At 35.5% G+C, this 27986-nt stretch overlaps 1 protein-coding gene and 1 long non-coding RNA gene across 3 annotated transcripts; both read left to right on the forward strand.

Annotated features, from left to right (window-relative positions):
- Positions 1 to 16: 16 nt before the first annotated feature.
- LOC147759195 (uncharacterized) lies at positions 17 to 27979 on the forward strand. 2 transcript variants are annotated; one of them, XM_086998660.1, is made up of 4 exons: positions 17 to 543; positions 8979 to 9184; positions 10710 to 10733; positions 23880 to 27979. In XM_086998660.1, the coding sequence occupies exons 3-4, from the start codon at positions 10710 to 10712 to the stop codon at positions 25260 to 25262; spliced, it is 1407 nt and encodes a 468-aa protein (XP_086854786.1). In that variant the 5' UTR covers positions 17 to 543; positions 8979 to 9184; the 3' UTR covers positions 25263 to 27979. The 2 variants fall into 2 exon arrangements, with proteins under 2 accessions (XP_086854786.1, XP_086854787.1); XM_086998661.1 differs by lacking the exon at positions 8979 to 9184.
- On the forward strand, positions 18798 to 22034 carry LOC147759196 (uncharacterized). The gene is made up of 2 exons (XR_015331649.1): positions 18798 to 20669; positions 21125 to 22034. It is a non-coding gene; the product is annotated as an uncharacterized LOC147759196 (long non-coding RNA).
- Positions 27980 to 27986: the final 7 nt, after the last annotated feature.

Consider the following 27986-nt stretch of genomic DNA (forward strand, 5'->3'; position numbering starts at 1 on the left):
TAAGCGTGCACAGCACAGCCTCAAATGCTGCCAGGAAGGAAGTCTGCGTTACGTGTACCGAACACATACTGAGCTCATTAACTATGTTCTGATAGTTCAAACAAGGTAAAGATTTAATATGCTCAAGTGAAATAGTTACATTACACTCATCAGGGTTAATTTGTTATCAACAGATTTTGGAAGAAAGGGTAGGTGAGCTTGAATCCGAGCCACCCACACTGGATCAAATGCCACGCTGACTTGCAAATCGGAGATGGATACAGCGTTAATAACGTAAAAAAAACACATAATTGAAGGCACAGAAGAAAATAATTTGGATTTTTCTAGACATCACCTCGCCATTTAGCCGGACACTTAACCGGTCGCGATTCTCAGTCCAGCGGCAGCGAGGGTTTTTTGAGGCTCAAGGCAAATTTTAATATACCTGGCAAATACGTAAGAAACAAGGCGGAGGCAAGAGCAAATGCTAGTTGAAAAGGAAATAGGGTGAACACAACAGAAGGTGACGTCACTACACTGCGCCCGTCTATTCGTCTGCAAACCGTGAGTTTTTATTTTCCTTTTATTTAATTAATTGGATGATATGTTTGTCTACTCGCCCCTTTATTTATTTTTATTAATTGACTGGTTAACTGATATAATTTTTATGCCAGAAAATACCAGCTCTGAAAAGGATAACCATCAAGGCTTTGTTAGCTGCATGCGTGCCTTCAACTTATGCTCGATGTACCCTGTCTGCTCCCATACCCTCTCCCAAAGTTATAACCTAGCTGACAGAATAAACTAAATATCCATCTTTATGACCTTGTGATACAGTTACATTTTGTTTATGTACTTTCTTAATATGTGTTACCATTGTGCCAACCAAAACCCAACACCTAGTACATCCAGTGTTTAAATTTTGTCCAATTGTATTGATGACTAAGTTGTCAGTGCTTTACAAAAGAACCAATGATTTTTGACAAAATATAATTTCGTAAACATTATTTTTTTTTTATGTAAGTTGCCTACTTCACTTCAATTTTTCTCGCCAGCTCAAAGATTTCTCTGATATTTGAGCGGATTTAAAAGAAATGTAGTGTTTTATGTCCCCGTGAATTACACAGCGCCTGCACGGGGGAACCGATATGGCAAGAGGAGGGCGAGCCAAAGACGTCCATTCGTGTCCCTTTCGACCGACAAGCATCGCGTTTAAGTGTTCAACGTTACTTGAAAATTAATTAAAACGCAAATTAATCTAGACTTCAGATTTAGTAAGACAAAGAAATATATTATTAGAACTTAATTAAATCCCATTTAAGATGTGCGTAAAATCTGAGTAATTGCAGTTGGTATTTTCAACTTATACTATAAAAGCCGCTAAATGCCATTTATTGTATTTTATTGTCAAGTTATTGTTTAAATATATATATTTTAGATATATTATGTAAGACGCTATGAGAGTCCAATGGAGTGTACATGTACCTGAAGAAGAGGGGGAGGAAAAGAGAGGGAAAATTAAAATAAATAGCAAGTTACAGCTAGCGAGAAGATGGCAGGGAGGAAAATTTGAAAAAAATTCAAATCCATTAACTCCCTCCATAAGCACACACACTGAACTTTTATTCGTGTACATAATCTCTTAAGAATGGTTAAATCGCATTATTCATCTCTGATCATTTATATGCCATTAGCTGAAACGAATATAAATTTCTGGCCCAGGCTTTTCCCAGTGAATCATAGCTCACAATGCATGCAGGTACTGGACACCTGACAAAATTTGTTGAGAAAACACAGAGGAAAACGCCGCAATTTTTATTTTCAATTCTGTTACATGAATTTTTTTTTTTTTTTTTTTGAAGTATTAATAAAAAAGAAAATATAGTAATTGGACAGTGCATATTACTAGAATCGTTAATGCAGAAACGTGAAAGTGATACAAAGCAGATAAATACTGAAATTTATTGAAAGATCCATAGATTAAAGGCACTTCCATCTCATAAGGATTACAGAAAGCCAGTCTTCTTGTTTATCAAAGACACTGTTTATCAAAGACATTACTTACTATACTATATATAGTATTAATTATTCTCTGGACCTACTAGTAAGTAATAAGCCAGTTGTAAAAAATAAAGAAGTATTGGCTTTTCTTTTTTGGAAAACACTAAATAATTACCTTCTGCATGCATTGTAAAACTGGTAAATATTCAAGACATTTAGTCCATTTTTGCTATAGTTTCAACAGGGCTAGGTATGTTGCAAACATTTACAAAAACTGAAACAGCACCATTGAGCATTGGTCGGTAACGTCCCTATACTTCCCCGCACCGATACACTGTAAAAACACTGTTTAGCTCCTAAACACATTTCTAAGCGTCTCATTTTTTTTTTTTTTTTTGCAACGCGCTTAGCTCCTTAGTACGTTTAGTTCCGAAACATGTTACACGCTTTTAGCCTGAGTGTATTTAGTAGTACGACGCATGTAACAAGTTCAGATGTCCACCTTTTAGGTGTTAGCTGACCTTGCAAGGTAGTTTATAATAATGTATTTCTGAAAAACAAGTTTGGAAAATTCAATAGTTCACTTAAGACACGAAATAACTATCACTGCTTCTTAAAAACACCTTTTCCATATTTTGATAAAGTTTGTTAGGGTATTGATGTCTATTTTTCTATTTTATCTTTTCCGGAAATAATGAACAATAAAACATCTAGAGATGGTGGATTATTCATTATAAAAATAAATAATATTAATAATTTATGAACACAGAGATGATTTCAAAGGTTCTCTAACTACTATATATATTGGAAAATAATAATAATATTAAATAAATTGAAAAAAGAATCGCACATATTTGATGTTATACAATATACATTCTAAGTGGAATGGATGAAAACCTTAGCGTATTTCTAATTAATTGCGTTTTTTTAAATCGCCTCCAACAAGGAGGTTATGTTTTCACCCCTGTTTGTTTGTTTGTTTGTTTGTTTGTCATCAACATAACTCAAAAAGTAACGGAAAAAATTCGATGGAATTTTCAAGGTAGGTCAGAACTTAGAAGAGATTAGTTTTTGGTGGTGATCTGGATCAATAATCAGTCAATAATCAATAATAAAAAACTAAGTTATGGACCGATTTTGATGAAATTTTATGTAACTACCAGAAGTGGGCTAAGGAACAGGGGTGATCCGGTTCAATAATCAATCAATAATAAAAAATCAAAAATGTCAAAGCTCAAAGCTTCACTGGTTCTAATTTCGGATAAATCATAATATTCTTACCACTAATTCACTGCTTGTCAAATATCAAATGGTCGACAACAGTATATGTTCCCTTTGAAAAGGAACTGAAGAAACAACAGAGTATTTATTCTGGTATTGTGCGGTTACCCAAAAATTACTGACCAATTTGGTAGAATATATATTATTTAATACCCAATTTACTCTACATGTCTCAAAAAGGAATTATTAATCTCATTATGTTGCAATTAAGATTTTATATTTATTTAATAATAATAATAATAATAATAATAATAATAATAATAATAATAATAATAATAATAAAATGTATTTATTTGGAACTTAAAAAGTTGGATTTTATAATAAAAACAAATAGTGGTGAGATGCAAAAATGTACTTGTAAGTGTTTAAATGATTCGATACACATTAAAAGTTCATAGAAACCTCAGTTCTTAAAATTGATAAAGCCCATCGGATAAAGGTTTTTGACGATCGTACAGTCCCCAATTTTGACACAGTGTACTTATAAACCACCGCGGTGTCATGTACCAGAAGGTCCCACATGACAGAAAGTACTAGGACCCCTGGTTTCTAAAATAACGGGTCTCGGACTCTGTACCATGGTAATTGGGTATAATATACAGGGTCCCCCGAACCCGGCATTTTACCGGACCCTACGTTGTTATGACAACTATCACGAAACACCGAGTCCACCCGTCATACAGAAAAACTGTATATCGCACAGGGTCTGAAATCTAGGGTCCTACTGTAGAACAGTAGATATTTAGTAAAAGCGCTTTATATTCACAATCTGGGCATAAAAGTATTATAATAAAGCAAACCTTTGATGCAAGTAAATATAATATAACAAACGGCGGTGGTTTGCACAGCGGCCTGGTGGTGTATTGGAGAGGGACACGGACGAAGAGCTTACTATTGAATGAAAATGACAGCCTACCAGACATTGGTTCGAGTCACACAATGGATTTGAATTTCGTGTACCTCCCATTTCTCATTCTTATTTTTCACTTATAATTAACTTAAAAGTAAAATATTTAACTTATCGTAAACTCATTGTGTGCCAAGCCGCAGCAAAATGTTTAAGACACACTGTTCATTACATTTCATTTTTTATTGGAGGTTTTTTTACAGATATTCCATTGCCTTGTGATCGTTTGGACTAGGCCCACCTATACGCGTGACTTACAGTGCAGTGCATCAGTGTTAAGCTGTGCAAAATATGTTTTCTTTAAACGGACGGAATTCATTTATTATTAAAGTGTCATTGAATATATACTCATTTAATTTTGTTTTACAGTTTAAATAACTTATGTATAAATAAAGTAAATGACCTGTATATAAATGAATCAACCCAAAAGGAATGTGTTTCATGGTTCTCAAGGTATAAAATGGCTAGCTGCTCGCGATGCCCTACACCGTCACCATAGATTTTCAAGCAATACGGCTTTATAAACAACATGGCGGGTGTACCATGAAAATTTGACTCTCCTAAGAGGTGATTCCCCATAATGAAAATCTGACTCCCCAGTCAGTTTCATGATGAAAATCAGACTACCCCAAGATAAATTTTGACCCCACCCCCACAAAACTCAAAAATTGTTATTTTATTTGAGTATAAGACTTTCATTTTGAAGTATGCATAATGGAGGGTATATTGACACTTTGTTAGTTTGCAGGTGCAATTTTTCATGAAAACAAAATTTAAAATATGTATTTTACCACCCAATGACTCCCCTATGAAAAAGCTATTCATTTGATATTTGGTGATCATTTCAACATATTTCCTTTAAGTATAGTTTATGAATGATATATTGGAAATATTTGAAAGTTTGATGTTGAAATATTTGGATGGAAAGAATCAGGAGAAATATTCATTTTCATTCGAAACCAAGGGGAGTCAAAATCCCACGGGCACAAGAATGCAAAGTTATTACCCTTTTTTCATTAAATTATCCCCACTTTTCATTTAGTTTTTAGGGTTCTAGGACTTTCCGTACTAAAATAGAGTGTCTAGGGGAACTCTACATTACAGAACATAGAGTCCGGGACCCGTTATTTCGAGACAGGGTGTCCGCCGGACTCTCAGATTTGAAAACACCGCCGGACCCTAGAATGGTAGGACTCTGTGTTGCTTGACACCGGAGTTAGAGATATGGGTCTAATGTCTGTCTCTATGGTCTTTGGAGGAATACACTTAGGTTGTGGTGACACATATGCATGTTTCCAGCGTGGTGGGACATATCTTTCACGAACTGAAGAGTTGAATATATCACATACAGGGGCAGCTAGGTACCCTGCTAGGTCATGTAGGATCCAGTTGGGAATTTCGTCGGGACCTGTGGACTGTGTACATTTACTTGGAGCAAGGTCTTTCGACATCTTGTTTTGTGATGATATATGTGGCTGGTACAGGATCTGCTGCTTCCACATGTTTCGGTTCAAGGGGCACAAAGTAATTTTGACAGATTGTAATAAAGCGTTTATTTTCTGGGCTAATAAGCTGAAATCAACATATTGCACTCACTGACGTTTCAAATTTAAGATGGTGTTCACAGAGTAAACCAACATTAGAAGGCTTGACCTCATCGCTTAGAAATCTGGTGAAAACAGATAAGTCACTCTGTCAGTACACTTCAAATATAATAAAGTTATTTTCAATTTGAATATTTAGCATGCGACGATGTAATTAATTGAAAAAGTGTCATAGTACAACAACTCTTATGTGTGAGTGTGTGAGCGAGTGATTTTCCCTTGTTTGTTTTTGTATTGTCATGTATTCGTGATGTATTGTGTCAATTAAAAAAAAATCATTATAAAACGAAAAATTAGGGGTGAAACGGCATTGGATGGAGACTTTGCTGCCTTGTTTTACTTACATAAATTCCTATTGCAGTTGGATTTAAATTTATGTCAAGCCTTCTCTGTTAGATCCTGCAATTTTACCTCTGGTATGCGTTCAAACAGTATTTTTCTTTCAATTTCGTGGCGAGCGCATGCCAGGTAAAAATAATTTCATCTTCCACCTTGTCACAGTGGGGGCATTTTCGGTCAGAAATTTGTGTTTTTGATTTTGTATGTCGCCCTTTTTCAATTTCTGGATGGTGGTCACTTATAATAGTACAGACTTGACATTTAATAAGGAATATTTCAGTTTCGAAAGTAGGCTTAGGTAAAAATGCTTTCTTTTTTCAACAAATTCGGATTTCATATAAGATATGTGAATGGAAAAGTGTGTAGTCAGGTGTGTCGCTACCAATTAACTGAATACCAAGTTTGTTGCGCTGCTGCATTATGTAATATGCAGTGATTTAATTGGTCAGTGCTCCTTTGAGCAGGTTAAAGCTTGGCTTTGGCAAAGCATGGTAATGCCAAAAAAGTATCCATATGTCGGCAACTACTGCATAGAATAACTTGATATTTTGCATGCAAGAGGTCGGTTTTGCAGTGTGTAAAATGAACTATGTACATCGTAGTGCTTTACAAATGTGTTAATCTGTGGCAGAATGGCGCGAAAAAGACAGGCATTGTGAGACAGATAATTGCGCCAAACGAAACGGTCCGCACAGTTTTATAGAGTAATGCCCAGACTGATGTACCTACACAGACGCCACACCCAATGTATTGAAATCTTACCACCAGAGTATAAGACCCACTGTCTTTCGGGATATGCTGTTGCAACCAAACAAAAAGCACCCAGTCCGTTCAGAATAGGGGTAAATTGCCACCAAAACGAGATACAAAATATATCTTTTAATGGTTGTCGTACGACATAGAATAGGCAATGTATTTTTGTTTGCTTCTCTGGCGAATTCAATTAATGAACTGATGTCACGATCAAAGAGATAATTAAAAGTTATTAAAACACGATTTTAATCCTCATTTCCATTAATCAGTCAGCAAAATAGGAAAAAAATGATGAAAACTGATTTGGAAAAATATTCCATATTAAATATCAAGTTTGTATTTTTAGGCTTTCATCGTATGCTGGTTATTTTGGTAACAATAGTCCGAATATTTAACAATTCGCACCGCTCTAATTGCTGACTAACCCCCAAGCCCAATAGGAGTTAACCGCTAAATGTAGTTCAAACAGCGTAGGTAGTGTTTTGGTTATTTATAAGAAGGGTTTTCTAAACATTATATCATGTTTTTCCAGAATGTTATAAAACGCTGATAAAACTCCACAAAATAACGTTATCATAAAGTTTTGTAGATACTGTCTTCGAATCTTTCTACAAAACGTTCTGATGTTACTATAATGTTTTTTGTTAGCTGTGACAACACTTTGCATAGAGTGAAAAGCCAAGTGCTTAGCCAAGTTGCTTAGCCTTGTGATAGACTTATAACAGAATCATATACCGGGGAAGCTAAGCACATAGCTAAACGTTTAACACTGTCAAACGTGTCTAGCATTTTCTTTTGTGAGCAGCTTGAAAAGCTATACGTGTTTAGCTTTAACACATATTTCTAAATGCGTTTAGGTGCTAAACGTGCGTTTTATGTGTTTAAATACTAAACACTGTTTATACAGTGTAAGTGAGTCGGTCATATATTTAGTTTGCGGATCTGTTTGTCCGCGGATCAACTTGTTCTGAATGCGCTCAAAGTCTCTTTTTCAGCGGAATTTTTTTTTATATTGGTTAAATTGATGTAGTCTGTTAAATTAGGTGTACAAATAATTGAATAAAGAATGACCGAAAAGAAAAAAGGCCAGGAATAAAAATGATAAACAAGGCAGCATGAAAGAAAGAGTTAATACGGGTAGATATTACTACTACTACTACTACTAAGAATAATAATAACAATGATAATAATGAAAACGATAATAATTATATAAGTAATAATAATCAGAAGAAGAATTCGTGTAGTATATTTCTATAATTATTATTTATTTTATTATTCAAAATTATATAATAAAAAGATTCTAAAACATACCAATTAAAATGAAAAGTGAACGATGGTGATTTATTCAGAGAATTGCCAAGACAGACAATGCGGTAATGAACATAGCCAGTATTAGTTATAGAATGCCATAATCTTGATAACCATTGTCTGAAATCGAGCGCAGTTAACATTAACGTTTTCCTTGAACGGCTGAATCGAAACTACTTATCCTTTTCTTTCGCCTAACACTGACTCCACGCACGTAAGTATTTGTAATTACATAGCTATTCCCGTTTGTGAGAGTACCGATGCTCTATCGAAGCCTTCCAACTGGTGATCTGTGCTTTGAAGGGTTGGGGGGGGGCAAATGAATGTACAAGCAAGTAACGAACTGGGCATGCTACAGGGGCCTTCAATAGACACATCATTTGACGATTGCAAAAGGAAATCATTATCAGTAACGTTCAGAACGGCTTGTGCATCTAGCTTTGAAAAGCTTAATTAAACTATTTGATTTAATTAAATTATTAAAATAGAAGACATAAAAAACGATAGTTTAATTTCAGTTATTTTATTTCTTATATTTTATTATTTTATTATTTTTCCGCTTTCATTCCCTTCTTTAGACCTTCTAGTCGTTACAGTTGTATTGTCTAAACTGGTTTTACTGTATTATATAAACAGATGACAGCATATAGTTTTAAGATAATTTCACATATATTTCATAATCTGTTCACTTTATTGATGGTATATGACTTACGTTTATACAGCGTTAGAGAATAGAATCAAGGGGTCCGCTGTCACTTTGCTACATCTCTCATAAGTACAACCTTTCTTCTTTAATTTTGTTTTAGCCAACAAAAAGGCATTGTTGCTATGAGACGCTCCCTTAATCCTTGACCTTCCCTGCGTTACGTATAGGAATTTGCTTATCAACAGCACGAAGTAGCACGAGTGCATATACTTGCACAGCGTACAACCAGTTCTGCTGTCAGGGTGGAGGTCTTCGTCACCAAATACATATTAAGCTCATAAACTGCACTCTTATAGCCTAAACAAGGTAAACGATTTAATTTCTGCAATAAGATCTGTAACTAAGCTCATCAGGGTGTTATCAAAATACATTGGAAGGAAGGACAGAGTAGCATTTTAATCTGTCTGTTTACTACAACTCTATCCCCTGGAGATTTTTATTGAAGACAGTATATGGCCGGTATTCCAAGATGTTCCTTAAAATAGGGCTAAGGTCAAATTTTATAAAGGCTTCCTTTGATGAGGTGTTCCTTGGTAAAGGAAGGCCTAACAAAATGGTATTCTAAGACCAAACTTTAGCCTCTCCTTTGATAAGGAATTACTTTGACAAAAGTCAGCCTTTAGGTAAGGGACACTGACATAAAGGAGCTCCTCATTAGTTAGAGTTGGCCTTTGTGACACTCTCCTCGTTAAAATGCCTAGGTAATGTTGTATAATTGGGGTCAACTGATAGCTTCAGTCATGCAACAGCGCATATGGACATTATCACTGCATGTGGATGTTTTGATCTAAGCCAAATTTAGTGAATAAAGTAAGTATGGAAAGAAGAGAAAAGAATGGTTTGGAGGATGAGAAAACCACAGTCGTAGACCCTTTTCTGATATTGAGAAAGCAGCTACTGATGCAACTAGTCAACAGAGAAAAGCCTATCCTCGATCAAATGTATTACTTCCGCCAAGGAGGTTGTTTTCACCCCCGTTTGTTTGTCTGTCTTTTTACGACCTCCACCAAGGAGGTTATGTTTTCATCCCTGTTTAATTGTCTGTCTGACTGTCCGTCTGTCTGTCTGTCTGTGTGTTTGTTTGTTTGTTTGTCATCAACATAACTCAAAAAGTTACAGGACGAATTTGATGAAATTTTCAGGGTAGGTCAGAAATGGGTTATACTATATAAGTGATTAATTTTTGGTGGTGATCAAGATCAATAATAAATCAATTATCATTAATAAAAAACCCAAAACTTTATGGACCGTTTTTTATGAAACCAAGTTCAATAATAAATCAATAAACAATAATCACAAATAACTCAAAAAGTAATGTGTCGATTGTGATGAAATTTTTAATTGATTATTGATCCGGATCAAGTATCAATTAATAATCAAAAATCAAAAAACTATATCATTATAGAATGAAAATTGGGTGGAGACTTTGCCCTCAGAGTGCTTTTCTAGTTGAATTCAATGATTTTGAATTTAGGTAGGCTTACATTTTAAGGAATCCTCAGCCAAAAATAAAGGAAATCTTTAAGCAAAGGCAGATTCTACAAATGACCGATTCCTTTGCTAAGGATGATTGTTAAGTGATTCCTTTCAAGTGAGATAAAGAAATGTCTTGGAATACAAATGTTGTATAAGGTCGACTTTAAGTCTCCCTTAACACTAAAGGGAGATTCTGGAATATGGGCCAATAATTTGCCTCAATTTCACATTGTTTATTATCAGTATGAAATCCATTCTATGTGTACTCTGCCTTTAACTGTATATATTTTTGAATGAAGGCAGACAAAGTGTATCAATGTCACATCGCTTATTCTCAGTATGGTTTTCATTTCAGATGTCAAGGCAGGAGGATAACAAGGTAAATACTTTCGTCCTCCATAGCATCTCATTCTTTCTCTTACACACACACACACTCAAGCACATCGGTAAAGTCAGGTAAATATTATTCCCCTGAGCACAATACCACCTGACTACCCCCAAGGAAAAAAAAACTCTACCTCAGGTAAGAAAACATACTGTATTCGAAATATCTATTTGTGAATTTTATAAATTACTTGGAAATTTTGCGAAATATCAGATAGAGGGCAGTTGAGATATAAGAAATGGTTATTTTAATATAAATTATAACTATAAATATTATAAGATATAATTAAGATTATAAAAATCAGAAAAATCAAATATCAATTTGCAAATTTGACATTGCAGGACGCTTTTGATCAAGCAAATACTAAGTTCTAATTGGGATGTGGTCTTGGCCACTTAGGAAGTGGACTAGATTAGTACTGGGCCTGTGACATATACACTAATGCTCATAAGTTAAGCAACACCCCGATTTTTTCAAAAATTTCTTCTATCATGATCATTATTTTATTTGTTATTGGGATTATGCATTTTTCTTTCATACTTTATAAATAGCTTCTTCAATTTGAATATTTCTGTTAAAGAAATAAACCACATAGCTCATTGTAACAATTAAATTAATTAAATTACCCAAATGGTACCAAAATATGCTAAACCATATGTCTAAAAAGTATGCTCACACAGCAAAAAGTACGTGCTGTATAAACAGTTTATCATGAACAAAAATGGAGTTTTATCATCTAAGAATTAGTTTTAATAAAAAAAGAATTTAGATAATAGACGATTGATCGTCTATTATGCAATAAATATCGGCACTAAATTCTGTCAATTTTGCTTTGGGAGCCGGTTCAATTCCTCAATTATTGCCTGCTGGAGCTCTTATGTTTCCGACTGGAGGTTGTCTCTCATTTACTGCTATGTCATTCATATCCTAAGCATGTTCGATTACATTGAGAATTGGTAAATATGCAGGCCAATCCAAATGTGGGATACCTTGCTGTTGCAACGCGTCTTGCACGGACCGTGCTTTATGGATGGGCGAATTATCCTGCACCAAAATGATTTTTCCTGGATTTGCTTGAATGCCTGACTGTAAGCGCCCCAATGGTGTTTCATCTCTGTATCATTGACCAGTGTACACCACTGGAATGAAGTAAAGTGGCAATTTTTCAACATATGAGAAACCGCACCATACCATGACGGATGTGAAGCCTCTCTTTTGGTCCTCAAATCAAATTCGGTCCCTTAGTTCTAAACTGTTTACAAGAAGCTCTGTTCTGGTCCTACACCTGTAAATGTCCATTATGACGTCTTCAAACGTGTTCCCCAAACGTGTCCTTGGCTGACTCTGTTATTTCTCCAATTTTTTTTTAGGTTTAAAACTTTTAGAGGCTACCAAAAAACGTATGTAAACTAAATGTTAGAAAGAAATACATTACAATTATTTAAATTCGTATTGTATTTGCTATAATATATTCTCACATTTTTAAAGAACACAAAAGTTCTGCTGCCTGACTTCCTCTGCATCAAGTGTTCAAGAAATTATAATTATTATATCGTGGGTGATTGTAAGGGTGTGTGTGTGTGTGGGGGGGGGGGGGGGGGGGCTTACTCACTGGCATGATGGTGCGTCTCAAACCTGTTAACTTCCCGACCCTTTAAAACACCGCTACATATGTAGACACCCGTATTTCACACGTATTTCAAGATATATACCCCCCTGCCCACACTTATTTCAACCTGAAAGATTGGTAAGTCGGTAGTCTGGCTTAGGCATTAAAATCTCACTATCTCCACATCTGGTTTCTATCAAGCTCGTTCAAGAGCTTAGGACAAGCATATAGCTCCTCGTGCCAGGAAATCAGGAGATGAGGAGTAGAGTGGAACATGTCTTCTTAATATGGAAATCTATATATTTTTGGTAATGTCCATTCAAACATAAACAAACACTGTAAAATACTCTTTCTCGAATTAATATCATGTTCACACATTTATGTAAATGTCCCGAACTAGAGGTGAGTGCTATGAACTAACGGGCCCGTAGCCAGCAAAGTCAAAATGGGGGTTCTTTTTCTGAAAAAAATGGACCTTTTATAATGAAACCTTTGTGTACTTAAATGTACCAAATTGTACCCAGAATGGACCTTTTTCTAACAAAAAGGGTGGTTCTTTCGAGCCCCTCGAATCCATAACTGGTCCATACTCGTCCCATGTAATACATTGTTGCCTCTTTTTGATAAAGCGATTCGCAATTATTATAAACAGTATCCTTGGGACACAAGGTTACTCTGCAATTTATGTCTTTCAATTTATTCTTTGAAATATCACCCAACTTGCCTGTTGATTTCGCGAATCAAGCAAATGAGTGCTAATTGGGTTACTAAACTGCAAGTAATTAACCCCCTCCCCTCCCCCGAACATCATACTGGCAGGTTAGCAAATGAAGACTATACCACAGAAAAAGTTTGGGGCCCAAAAGAGAGCCAGCTAAAGACACGTCTGGGGAACACGTTTATACACGTCATGATGTTAAGCCTCTCTTCTGGCCCTCAACTCAAATTCGGTCCCTTGGTTCTAAACTGTTTACAACTGTTTACAACAGCTATATGCTATATGCTTGTCCTAAGCTCTTGAACGAGCTTGATAGAAACCGGATGTGGAGATAGTGAGATTTTATTGCCTAAGCCAGACTACCGACTTACCAATCTTTCAGGTTGAAATAAGTGTGGGCAGGGGGGTATATATCTTCTGAACCGACCAAGCTAGAAAATCACGAAACATGATAAAGTATATCAGAAGAAAGGTCCAGTGAGTATAAGCCCCCCCCCCCCCCCACACACACACACCCTTACAATCACCCACGATATAATAATTATAATTTCTTGAACACTTGATGCAGAGCACGCCATATAAATACTGTAGTATAAGCATCCTAAAGGAAGTCAGGCAGCAGAACTTTTGTGTTCTTTAAAAATGTGAGAATATATTATAGCAAATACAATACGAATTTAAATAATTGTAATGTATTTCTTTCTAACATTCAGTTAACATACGTTTTTTGGTAGCCTCTAAAAGTTTTAAACCTAAAAAATTGGAGAACATAACAGAGTCAGCCAAGGACACGTTTGGGGAACACGTTTGAAGACGTCATAATGGACATTTACAGGTGTAGGACCAGAACAGAGCTTCTTGTAAACAGTTTAGAACTAAGGGACCGAATTTGATTTGAGGACCAAAAGAGAGGCTTAACAGACGTTCAGCTTCTAAAAAATGCCGGTTGACTGTTTGCCTACTGATTCTAGCTCTTCCTAACCTAGTACAGTACTGTACAAATTTGCCTTAATAAAAAAAACTGGTTTGCTGAGAAATTTGAAAAAATTGATAGTGTTATCCGTATCAGTATATATATATATATATATATATATATATATATATATATATATATATATATATATATATATATATATATATAATTAAAACTTGGGTCAAAGTAAATAGCGTTCTAAGAAAATGCCACATTCTCTCAGTAAATTGTTCTTGCTATAACGTATTGGAGAACATATCGGTGAGTTCTCAAATAATATCAAGTTTATCAATTATGTGTTAGCCTCTCAAAAAATAAGGTATTGGAGGTATAATTGCTAGACCATTTCTCGTAAAAACAATGTATTGTCAGTTCTACCACCTATGCGGTTGGTCATAATTAACCCACTTTAGAGAACGTTCAACTTTAGACCACCTCCTTCCCTTACCGGGATTTAAGTGGCCATAATGTACCACCGCTGCTTTTCCTTTTGTTTTTATCTTATATAGAATCGGAGAAATCAGCTCAATAACTTTGAACGGCGGGTTTTTGGAATGATATTATGCATTAACAATAGGTAACCCTTTGTGTCTTAGTACAGTAGTAATAATAATTATGTTTCCGTTGTACGACGTTTTAAAAACGTCAGAAATGTTTTAATCCCTATCCTGTGAATAGAAGGGGGCGGACAAACAATGGAAAGCCGTCTAATCCCTTCAAAATTCGAACACAAGAACACAATAGTTTAGGCGTAATAACGCACAATACCTTAGGCGAGTGAACCCCATGACGCCTGTTTCTGTGGTCCAGCGCGAGCGCGACAATCCGCTGTGACTAGGTGTAATTAACAGCAGGATACATCAGCCAGAAGGTGCCCATTGTTTGTTGCGGCGATAGGATTATAGCTTTAAGATGCTAGAACCCATGCTAACGCGCGCCACTCCCGTGGCCACCTATCCTTTTGTTCACTAGCTTGGCACGCGCAGCTGATCATGTTTTAAGTGTTGCAAGAAAACTGCTAGTTTAATTTAGTATCAGTTATTTAATTCAATATGAAGTGTTCTGTGGTCAAAAATTGAATTTGATAGACATGCATCAGCATCGTACTTCAGCATGATCAACAAATCAACCCGTCTCAAAAAGTTTAAAGATGCTCCGTACACAAATTTCCATCATCGCTACCTGTGTAAAAATAGATTACTGTTTAGAAATAACAAAGAAAGAAACATTATTAAAACAATTTATTCACATTACAAGCTGACGTGTTGCTTCAATTACTACATTAAGTTACATTTTATATAAAATAATAGAGCGAATCCGTAAATATATAAATAAATAAACAGGCCCGCAGCCAGGGGGAGTTCGGGAGGTTCGAAAGACCCCCCCCCCCTTTTGCTGAAAAAAAGGTCCACTCTGGGTAAAATTTGACATAAGAACATGGGGATTTTTCGATAAAAGGTCCACTTTTTCAGAAAAAGACCCCCCCCCCCTTTGAAATTGCTGGCCACGAGCTTGATAAATAAAAAAATAAAAAAATAAATTATTTAAAGAATAAAGTAAATAATTAGATGACATTAAGAATCAAATAAAAAAATAGGTACAAATTAGATGGTATAAATCATTAAATAAAAGATAAATTATTTCAAATAATTTCATAAATAAATTATGATTTAATAATTAAATGAATAAATCGCTGTGGAGAAATAATCATTGTCGCCGCTAACGCGGTGAGTTTATATACCCATTATCAAGGCCACAGATAGACTCACTAGTTACCAGTATAGACAGATATGTATCTGTTTATTTGATGGGACTTTTTTTGCACGCGCGTTAGGGGAACGAGCATATAAACTAACTTCTTTTAAGATTAAAGTGAGTGTCCTATCATTTGAAAGTCAACAAAATATTTCATTCCACATTAGATAAATTAGCCTCATAATTACATTTGTAATTTTATAGCCGGGTGTATGTAACTCTTCGCTGTTCAGTAACAGTTATAAAGGAAAGTTAGATTTTGCTTGTATAAAACAAACTTTTTTTATTTTGATAAAAATCGACTGCGCACGAAGCATAATGATATTAGGCTTTCGATGATGATTGTGCATGAAACGTCAAGTCATTTTTCCTTTTCATAATAGTGCTGGGCACCCAGGTGTTGAATCTTTTACTCGACGTGCATCTCCTAATATTGTATAGGCATGATTTCAGGTTGTTCGGGAGCGATGACGATTTCGTTCAAAATGGGTTGTTTGCAGCACAAGGCCCTTATGCTTTATGATATATGTGAATAAACCTAGCTTACTAAACTACTATTACCAAAGTAAAGCAGGGCTTTAGGTTTAACAGTCTAAGATTAATTCAATATGGGCAGTTAACTTGGACCAGTCTTGTTTCATTAACTTTGCGAATGAAAGTCTCCGTCGTCAACGTAAATTTCCAATATGATTTTACATCACTTATCTGATTTAACAATCTTATTGTTTAGGTTTTGTTTAAGGTTGTATGAGAAAAGATAATGATCACGTTTAACAATCGATTGAGGGCTACAGTAAGTCCCTCCTCTTTGAGCGATGTCGAAGACTGTTGATTCAACGTACTTTCATAAACATATAGTGTGACCACACTGTCAGCCATCCCCCTTGTTGCACGTTGCAAGCGATTTGTCTCATAACTATGACAAGGCGTTCTTTTTTCTCGTTATTGTTTAAAAACGGACCACTTTGTCAAGGCTAATTGCTTAGCTCTTTGCGCGTCATATGTAAACGCTAAGATATGAATGTTATACCCGCGCCGGTAGTTGATTGTTTTGCCCGGTCGCCGCACTTATGCTTTCTTACTAGAGCGATCTAGAACAATTTTAATTAACTTAAAAGTCGCTAGTTTTCCCTGTTTGTAACTGTAGCAAGATATGTTCGACATGCCGTTTCTGCACGACAGCCGGAGACACAGTAATTGTATAAGGCATGGTTTAAGCTTGTTCGAGAGATAATAACAGTCGCGTTTAACAAAAGATAGTAAGACCCCCTCCTATTTAACTGATGTCTTACACTGTTAATATTGACCGCACTATTATATATTATGTAATACACTGTCAGACTTTCCCCTGTTGCACGTTGGCGTTGGATTGTACTTGTGCCTTTGTCAATGCACCTCATTTAGTTTAAATATTTTTACCGCATAAACCTTTGTGGTTTAGAGTTATTAGTTTAGTAGTAGGAATAGGATGCTTGGACAAAAAGCTTCTAGTCAACTCGTTTAGACCTAGGGTGTGATGCTGTTATCATCCGAGGAAACACCTACACTGAATCCTCAACCTGAAGTCCCCCTAGCTGAAACAAAAAATGCCCCTTGAACCGGTCCATTTTTAAAGCGTCGAATCATTTTTGATATCATTGAGCGTCTTTAAACGAAAGCTTTTAAGTGACAAAAAACAGAACCGTGTGGTGATTATTTATTAAAGCGTAGGTTTATTCATCATGATCTATTTTGTAAACAATACTTGCCTAGATTTTACTTGGATTGATCATCGTCACTGTTTGGCTACTCGCCTATAATGCGTGCTGAACGACAGACAACTTATAAATATTATCTGTGTTACTTTGTATATGACCACGTTAAGTTAAAATAGAACGGTGTCGGTGATTTAATCCATCCAACATATTTATATTTCTTCTTTTAAAAACAGTGTTAGGTTAACATCAAGTCAAAGCAAGCCTTGCAGATTGATTTTGTTTAAATTTTCGTAAATTAAGTAAAGCTAAGTAAAGCCTGTTTCTAGTTCATCCACGCTATAAAACTGCATGAAGGATAACAACTCTCTATAGCCAATTAACTTTCACAATGCCCTGTGCTTTAGAGTACTATGTTATACAATAAAAATGAGTATGGCCTGAGAGAAATATAAATATGAGGCCGTGTATGAAGATGTTTCAAATAATAAAAATCAAGAATTTAAACAAGTTCGGTACATGCACATCACTTAGTAAGTCATTTCACAAAAATGGCATCTAATATTTCAGATAAACCTCCACTTTTATCGATCTCAACGCCTTGTCTGATGTTTACATGTTGGCGGTATACTCCAATATTAATTGCGAACAATATCAACAGCGACTCTAGATCGTTGCCTGTCTTTCACACTTTTACACGAACTCATGAAGCGTTAATAAAAGGATTCGCGTTGCGACATCTATCTCTTTCTTTCGGACAAGCAAATTAAGGGCTGACCCGAAGTAAGCTTTCATAACTAATTTCTCTTTGAGGGGTTCAGGGGTTTATTGTAATTACTCCACTTGGTCGCCTCCATTGTCTTGTAACAGTGACAAAGAATGTGTTTTCACACGCTAGTTTACATAACTCCTTTACCTTGTGTCTTTATCAAGGTTATAATCAGTTTGAATAGGTTGTCTTGCCTGACTTAAAAAGGGAGTTGTTCTTCACACTGGTTGTTGCCTAACTTATGCTAACCTACTTTGTACAAATATGGTCTTAATAAATCGCCAAAATTATGACACTAGTGAACATTGTGTATCAAACGTTTTGATACGATTAAATAAATGTGCAAGAAGGATTACGGAATGAGTTACTATTTACCTCCCCCCCCCCACGCGCCCCCCAAAAAATGCTCTTTTGATTTCGAAATGAATTTGGTTTTAACGCAAAGAAGTCCAAAACCCCTTTCACGACTCAGTCATTGTACAGCATGTTGTAATCGATATTTAAAAAAGTTAATTTTGTACCCCGCCTTTCAGTGTTTATTGTGGTGCTTGCTTTCATCGAGGACACTGCCTGTTGAGGTTACAATTACGTCGCTAGCCTATCTCCATAGGTTACTGGAATATATCTAAGTACACGTAAAGCTTTGTAAAGTCTCTTTTGTCACACATCATAGTTATTGAATTTTGTCTTGAATGAAAAAATACCCTCAAATTATCGTTTTGTTCTTAAACATTTCATAACTTGGACCGAAGTTTGATATACAGTGTGCTGTAGCTACAATGGCATTCCTCAAGTTGGGTCTGCTGGGGGAGGGGGGCATTTAAATGATAAACGAAGAAGTCCACCTGTAAACAGCAGGGGTTTAAATGATCGCTATCTCGGTTCCTTTTTCTTTGACAGCATCATAGAAAATGTTAAGGGAGAAAGTCACACATACCCCCGGCGTTGTTTTGTCTTCAGCATTTCCTCCTTCTTGCTTACTGTAATTATTATCGTCAATTAATGAAACCGAGAAAGCAATTAAATGATAGCACATTGAATATAATCACTAGGTGCATTTCGCTGAGTGTTAACAAGAGCTAGCGAAACATTTTATTTCAAAATAAATTTATATGTGATTTTACCTCTGTCGTTTGTGTTATTTCAAACAAAACGATTTCCTGAAAGACCAACTTTAAAATGTATGTCTATTCAGCAAAATAATGTAATTTAATACAACTATGAGTAATGTATTTAAGTGTGTGTCCACGAGAAAACCAGACCAAATGTAGAAAATGCGGCAAGGCGGGGGTGAACGGATTTACACCATATTTGGTGTGTTTGAACTTTTATATGAACAATATCTGAGGCTGCAATATTTCCTGAAAAAAATCCCTACCTACAGAGATATGGGCAGTCACAATTTGGGGGGTTAATCAACCAAAAATTCATTTGAAAAACAGGGTTATATTGATTGGCCTTACAGTTTATACAGGTGTCACTTAATGATTTAGTTTGGTGATATGTTATAACCTAAAGATAGGGGATTAAAATGATATACACTTTTTTCACCCTCTTTGTTTCCATGGTAACAAACTAAACGTTTTTCTCAGGGCTACGAACCACATGCTTTGAACACCCCCCTTCTATTTTTGACAATATCTTCATCTTCACAGGTCTTTGGGGTAAAGCGTGTTCAGGACTAACAGATAACTCATTAATCTATTTATACATGAAATCAAAACTTACTGCTGTTCTACAACTTGTCCGTTGTAAGAGATAGAACATGACCTAATTTCTTCATTTTTCGTAAATATATCTGGACACATATATCGGTGCACTCAACTTCAGCTATCTCTTTCAAGTCAACAAATGGTTTAAAACACTGTCAGTTGAGCTTTATATCTTCATTTTACCTATTCTAATTTTTTTCTGGTTAAAACAAGCATCTAACACATTTTAAAATCATGTGAAACTAATGTACTAACGACAGAACAACACAGCGTGATTATCCAACATGGCGGAAAGCGCAGACTGTTTCTTTGCAAATCTTCCTCACCGAAGTCGTATATCATGTGGTTTATACTGTGTCTACAGATATGAAAAAACATGTAGTGTATTGAAAAACTGCAACAGAGACATTAACAGTCGTCTTTGTCGCGTTTACGTGAAGCAAAACAGCGTGAGTTACGAAAGCAAACTGATTCTTGTCAGGTGTGGACTCTTTTGTCTCCGATGACCGCATTTTCAAGTATCTTTGGGAGAATGAATGGGTTACACCATGTGACCAGCATAGGGATATGGGCTTGGTTTGTGCTGGAAACCATCCACACCGGGAAAAACGAGCCTATAACGAAATATGTCATGGGATTAACTTGCAGATGTCAGTGTAGACAAAAAGCCATTTGAATATACTGGTGCCACTTGGTTCAGGTAAAATACGGGTTTGTTTGTATTTTAATACAGGCTAAAAGCCAGAAAAAAGGTCACTCAGAAAAATGATCTAGGTGCAATTTTTTAATGGTAAACGGTCCATTTTTTTCTTTTTTCTTTTTTTTTTTTTTTAAAGAAAAATGCCCCCTTTCAAATAATGAAATTTCATGCAGCCTAAGGACCTGTGATAATCCTATCTTTTAAGATTTGTGTAGGTATTTAGGTTGGTTTAAGGGTATTTGGGTAAAATAAATTTAAGGGTAACAATTGGAATTAGATTGAAGCTAGGGCTGGTCTTGGCAAAATTGCTAGTCTCATCATAATTTATATTCGAAACCATGTCTTACTTATAAAACATTGACACATGGGATAATAATTTATTTTTCATCAACGTATCAATTAACTTTGAGATAAGTGTTTTCATGTGTCTATAGTAAGCTATATTTATATTTCAGGCACATTTGAGAGGTGTTATTTGACACACAGTGATCTTATGGTCAGCAAAAGAGTCCAAAGCCTTGCAGAAACTGAAACTAGTGTGGAAATGATGGATGTTGTAGAAAGGCATGTATGTAAATGAAAGCCACAATATAACAAATGCTGAGGAGATGCATGAGTCCTTAGTTTCTGCAGATGGAGTGGAGGGGTGCTCTTTTGCTGCCATTTTCTACATCCAGCTAGACAGACATTTTCCAAACCTGCGTGGACCGGAGTGTCCAATTACAACAATTTGGCTTTCTTGATTCCTACAACATGAGAAAAGGTGTCTCTCTTCCTTGAGCAGTTTTAATATGAGTGATACTGATGTTAAAGTTAATTTGGGTTTTTCTGTGGCAAATGTACCAACTGGGACTATACCTAGAGAACTCCACCCTCTTGAATATCTCACTGAGTTACACAATGGATGAGCTTTAAAGTCATATAAACCTTTGAAACTATATTCAAATAAAGTAAAGGAGTTTTTACTGAAGGAGTTTAGAAGGGCACAAGAAACAGGCCAGCAGAACCTAGCATTTGTGAGCATGAAGATGAGATTGAAATGTCAGTAAGGAGGGTTACAGACTATTCAGGAAGAAAAAATCGGCAGTTATTTTTGAATGTATTATAAACTTTGATGTTATGAGCTGTAATGTTTGATATAAAACTGTTAAGATGTTTCATAACACCAGGATATATTTTGCAGTTGTGTTAGTTTTGCTTTTTGAATAGAAAATTATCTTGTTTTGCTAGACCTTACATAATGATATAGGTTGTAATGATCACAACTAATGTTGCACTGCTTTGCATGTATTGCTGTATTATAATTTTGTGATTTTTTATTATTTGTAATTATTCATCTGAGACAAAAATAAACTAATTTAAATATTTTTTAGTTACTGTTTGCTCATAAAGAGTCACCAAAGAGTGGTGTGGATGATTAAAAAAAACTTTTGAAAATTAAAAAAAGATTTGTTCTGGCTTCGATCTCATAAATACTATAAGGCATATCCGGATCTCTAAATGATAAATATTGCACCAAAAAGAAATCTTCACTAAACTAAGATTTTAATTTGTATTCACCAAATTGATGATATATATATAATCATGTAAATTATCAAGTTAATTGCCAGTGCTTATCCAAAGTAATAGAATCTAAGATTTATTTCCTCTTAACTTTTTGTCCATACAAATGAAAAAGTCCATATATGACAATTTACAAAAATGAAACCCAATGACCTTGACCTATGACCCACTGACCTGATATTCATTAGAACACATCCACTTTCCATGCTCACCAGCCCTATTAATTTAGTAACAACATTGTAGAGCAAAATGTTTTAATAAATTAATCAAACCCATTGTCTACATAGACTTGAATGAATCCACCACGATTTTTTGCCTTAAAAATGGCCAACTTTGGGGGTATTTTTCAGTACCTATTTTAATACAGCAGTAACTTTTGAAACTTGATTTGGAGTGATCCATATCTGCCTAAAATATTCATGCAGTTTTATAGCTGTAAACCCTGTGAAGATGGAGATATATGCAATTAAAGATGGTAGTGTCAAAATTGGACTTTGGGGGGAGGGGTGTTATAAATGGGTGTGGCTCGCCCAAGCAGGGTCTTATCTGAATTCTACATATATCTGTGGCAAGCCAAATGATTGTTTTCAATGTTTGTAAGGTCTAATATTTTTTAGTTTTCTCCATTTTTGTTTAATTTACACAAAATTTATCATAATTTTTCCAAGGTAAAAATGGAGTCTCAAAGAGGCCACATAAGCCATGACTTATAATAGGCTATAATTCTCTGAAGAAAAGATATTTTTGGGATTCCTTCCTAACTCATGAATAACTTCCTAATATGCCTCCATACAACAAATTTGGTTGAAATCCGCTGACCCCCACCTTGCCACCCTGGGCTGGTTCTCTCGTGGACAAGCTCTTAAACTGCAGCCGTATATGCGATGGCCATGTTGGATTATAATTGCATACCTTGATGCAAAACAGTCTATCGTTTCTTACACCGTGAGTCCCTTTAATTAATGTATGATATTACTCTTTACCCTTTTTATTTGACACTGTCTGTTTCTCTCCCCTTTTCCTTTCTCTTGTAAGAAGGAGGGCAAATAATTAAGCATTCAAAATATGCATCACCAATCTTCAGAAAAGAATGAGTGAATGAACCATTGGGCTGGCCCACAACGTCCGACACAGAAGAATAAATTAAATAACAGCTTTCACAGATTTAAAACTGCAGTTAGCTGTATAGCGTCACTATATACATACTATATACAACAGCTGTTGAACAAACGGATAGTTCTCTATGGAAGACCTTTTGTTTACATAAGTACTCTAAGGGGGCTAACCAGGCGACAAGAGGATTAGGCTAGTCACTATATTCCGTCAAATTCGTTTAGCGACCCTATCATTATCACACTCCCTCTATTGTATTTTCTGACGTTATAATTGTATCTAATCTTCTTACGTTAGATGGAATAAATGCACACGTAATACATAATCTTATGACTGTACTTGTTTGTAGCTTTAAATTCTTGCTAGGACATTATCTGCATTTTCATATTGAAAAAAAAATATTATTTTAATCATCAGTAAGATTATGTCGGTTATGTCCTGACATTAGTGAGGACAGTAGTTCCAGACACTGTGTTTTTCCTTGGGTATTAACGAATTGTGAGAGATAAGTAATATTATGGGTATCTACTACAGGGCAAAGATGTTTACGAAGAAATACCGCCAGCTTATGCAAAGGGGGAGCACACCAACATATTTGTCGTTGGGCAAACAGGAACTGGAAAGAGCTCTACGTGTAATATGATGGTGGACAAAGAAGGAGCTTTCAAAACAGGATTTTGCCTTAAAGGTGTTACGGACGACGTGTCATCTCACTGTGCCAACTTGGGTGGACGCAAGCTTCGCCTGATTGATACTCCCGGTCTTTTAGAAGCAGTTTCGTATAGCCAGTTTGGATTTCTGAAGAAGATCATGACGAAAAACATTAGTTTGCTCGGCGGCGAGGAAGGTATCGACGCGTTCTTGTTTGTCATTAACTGCAACGATACGCCATCTCAAAATGAATTGAGCGTCTTAGTTAAGTTAATTTCGATGTTTTCGGAAGACATTTTTGAATATATGGTTGTTGTGGCTACTCACAAGGACGAACTTGAGATGAGCGAAAGGACAACAGAAAGTTTCAAAAGCAGTCTTCCCGGCAAAATGAAGACGATCCTTCAGAAGGCTGGTGGAAGGATAGTGTTTATCAACAGTGTCACCAAAGACGGGAGAGAGCGTAGACACTACGTTAATTCTATCATCCGCCGTGTTGATGAGATTGCAAGAGCTCATCTAGGTAAGAAATTTTCCAATGAAGCCATCGAAAAAGCACGCAAGAAAAGACAAGAACTAGAAAAAAAATACCCTTACCTGAGTGAGACCGGTATACAAGAAGAATTAGAAAAGGTGATCGAGCCATATTTAACATCACAATACTGGTGTTTTGATGGCTCTTCCACTGTGCGTCTTAGCGATGGGTCAATCACACCAATGGCCAAACTAACATCCGGTGACAGGGTGCTTTGTGTTAGGGATGATGGCTCCGTTGGCTTCGAGGACATCTTCTGCTTCAGCCATGCAGATGAAAATTGTCAAACTATATATGTCCACCTGCAGACCGCAACCGGGAAACACCTTCTCCTCTCTCACGGTCATTATATCCACGCTCTCTCAAATTCTACATCATTCCCATTTTCCATTAAAGCTGCCCGTGATATCCGCGTTGGAGATGTGGTGTTCACTTATCACCCTGCCGCCAACGCCATATTTATGGATGAAATTGCGGCAACAGGCAGTAAGAAGGTCACCGGTGCCTTTTGTCCTCACACCATGAGCGGCACCATCATCGTCAATGATATTTTGGCGTCCTGTTACACCGACGCCGTAGAGCCCCTGGTGGCGAGAAAATTGCTTATGCCAGCCTGGTGTATGTACAAGTTGCTTCCGCTGCGTGTGTCTGCGCCCTTGTTGAAAGATGGCGTCTCAAATACCTGTAAACTTTTGTGCGCGACGAAGCAATATTTAAAAAGTTTTTACTAGAGTAGCGTGTGCGCAAACCACTGTCAATGACTTAAGTGTCTGTTGCAGGGAGCAGGATTCAATTGATAACTTGGAGTAAGAAGATGTCATATCTGTGTACACATGAATGCTTCCCTGCAACTAATGTCATGCTGGTACAATTCGCTGTGGCATGGAAGTATTTTTATGTGTTTATCATGTGAAATTTGAACATTGCGATTGGGGACATTACTGCAGGTGGTGCAATTCTACTGTTTGATTATGTGTTAGTGTTGTAATTCTGAAACACCCATTAGTTTACATTTTAGAAAAATATCAAGCACAAAAAAAAAACGATTCTTTTTCAATGTCTTGCTTCCTTCTAATGTTTGTGACCAAATTTATTTTTAGAATTTGTATTTATATACTTACGTATTTGATCATAGAAAACGGCAAACACGTTTTACCACTTCTTTACAAGGCATAATCAAAATTTGAAATTCCAGTGTATGCCAAACTATAGTTTAGTTAGAATTATGTATTTGTTTTGAAACTAAAAGACCAAACAAGGCATTTTCCTTTGATGTTATGATGGTGCGATCCTTTCATCTAAGCAAGTCGTTTTCCCTGAGAGCAAAATTTGTGCGGCTCAATATACATGATTTTCGCACCAATCTTATATTCTCCAGAATATAGCAAATTAATGTATGAACAAATTATTACACGGCCCAGTTGATTTGCCCTTTTTGTACTTTTTTTGGTGTATGTGATTGTGTGTTTTTGTGTGTGAACCCTTAAATTTGTAACCGAATGCAGATGATCTGCTAGCAGTAACAGTTAACTTATCTCAAATAGTAGCAAGGATTTCATTTGGGTTAGCGGGGTTATTGGGGTATTGCTCGTTATAATATTTGGCCTATGTTTCAGAGCCAGGTGGCATATATAGTGACTTGTCTAAGAATGCCTGGATGGCTCAAATGGTAGAGTGTTCGCCTCCGGTGCAGTAGGTTGTGGTTTCAATACCCGGTCGGGTCATGCCAAAGACCATCATAAAATTGGTACCTACTGTGTCCTTGCTTAGCACTCAGCATATAAAGGTTAAAGTAGGGAACAAAGCCAGTATTGTAGAATGACTGGTAACAGAGGGCCATGTGGAAGATAAGCTTACGCTTAGCATGTTTAACCTCTTTCAATAAAGTTTAAATAGTACATGACAACGGGTTAATGTTTGCTGTACCATAGTGATTACAAGATGTCACAACAAAAACAAACACGTGTAATAAGTCACAGACACAAGCACTAGACACATGTATCAAAGCATAACTCCAAATTGAATTTAAAATTATTCTGTATTGAGTGCAAATTATTTGAACGGAGTATAGAAAAGTGCAATTGGATGAGTAGGTTCAATATGCGAAAAAAAAGCTAAAGACAATCGTTATTGAGCGTCTAGATATTGTTAATATTGATGATGTGATTGACAGCATCCCAGATAGTGGTTGTCGTTTGCCGTGATATTTGTAATTGTATGTACAAAACACATTTTAGAACAAAGAAAAATGCAAATAAGAATAATTAAAACATTTTTCAATATGTAAACAAGAAATATCGTTGACTCTGATATATATGTGTGTGAGTGTGTGTGTGTGTGTGTGTGTACAAGAAATATCGTTGATTCATATATATATATATATATATATATATATATATATATATATATATATATATATATATATATATATATATATATATATATATATATATCCTGTTTCCTTTTTTCTTTCAAAGAGATCCGAGTTTTCAGATGAAGGCTTCATCTGATTTGGTATATAGATTAATTTTATTAAAACTTTATGGAAGGTTTAATTCTTTAAAAAACTTTAAATTGGACTTCATGTATAAGCTGAACCAAACACCATTGCATGTTGACAAATGTATTGCTTATGTTGTATATTATGCATGGAGTTAATTGTTTTATTACTGCGAAGGTAGAATGTTGCTGTTAAGCTTAATAATGAATTATCAACGAATTAAACAAAATGTACTCGCTTTGGACGATGTTTACTTAAAATAATGAGAAATGGAAGCAGTTTCGATTTTAATATGGTAAATTGACATGTCCTATTTGTAAATACATTTAACAAGAAGGCGTTGATTTATGTAATGCAGCTGTTTCCACATAGAAATAACATGAGCTATCTTTATGATTTATGCATTTTATGTTGTTTAATATTGCTTTGCCTTAAATAACGAAAAAGGAGTGTTTTCTTGTGAAAGTTGAGAATTCGAATATTAATTCCCTTGAAGAAAAGTAGTTGAGTTTATGTCTTACAATTTTACCAATTTCAATTTATAATTTAAAATGAATCAAATAAGGTAAAGGATAGGGACTTATTGAGTGTAAGTTTTATTTCAAATAATGTACAATATGATTTTGAGTTAGAAAAAGATGAAAATGCTAAAGTCACGTTTTATTTGGTTGGTTAATATTAAGATCAAATTGTAATATGTACAACGTGCATAACACTTACTTAGTTTTCGATATGATCCAAGTATGTGTAATTCAAACAATACTTTTCATTTTCTTAATTGAAAACAAGTCACTTAGAAAATATCCTAATGGGGAAATACTAAATGGTTTAATGCAACATGAGAATGAAAAATCACTGCTTATCACGTAAAATAAACTGGAAAAGCGAAAAAGAGAACAAATATTTGTGAATTTGAATAAAATATAAATTAGTGAATAAATGTTTGAAAGCTCCA

This window comes from Lingula anatina, unplaced genomic scaffold (assembly GCF_051362555.1).
Source record: "Lingula anatina isolate TDL-2025a unplaced genomic scaffold, LinAna3.0 unanchor82, whole genome shotgun sequence".
Lineage (NCBI taxonomy): Eukaryota > Metazoa > Brachiopoda > Lingulata > Lingulida > Lingulidae > Lingula > Lingula anatina.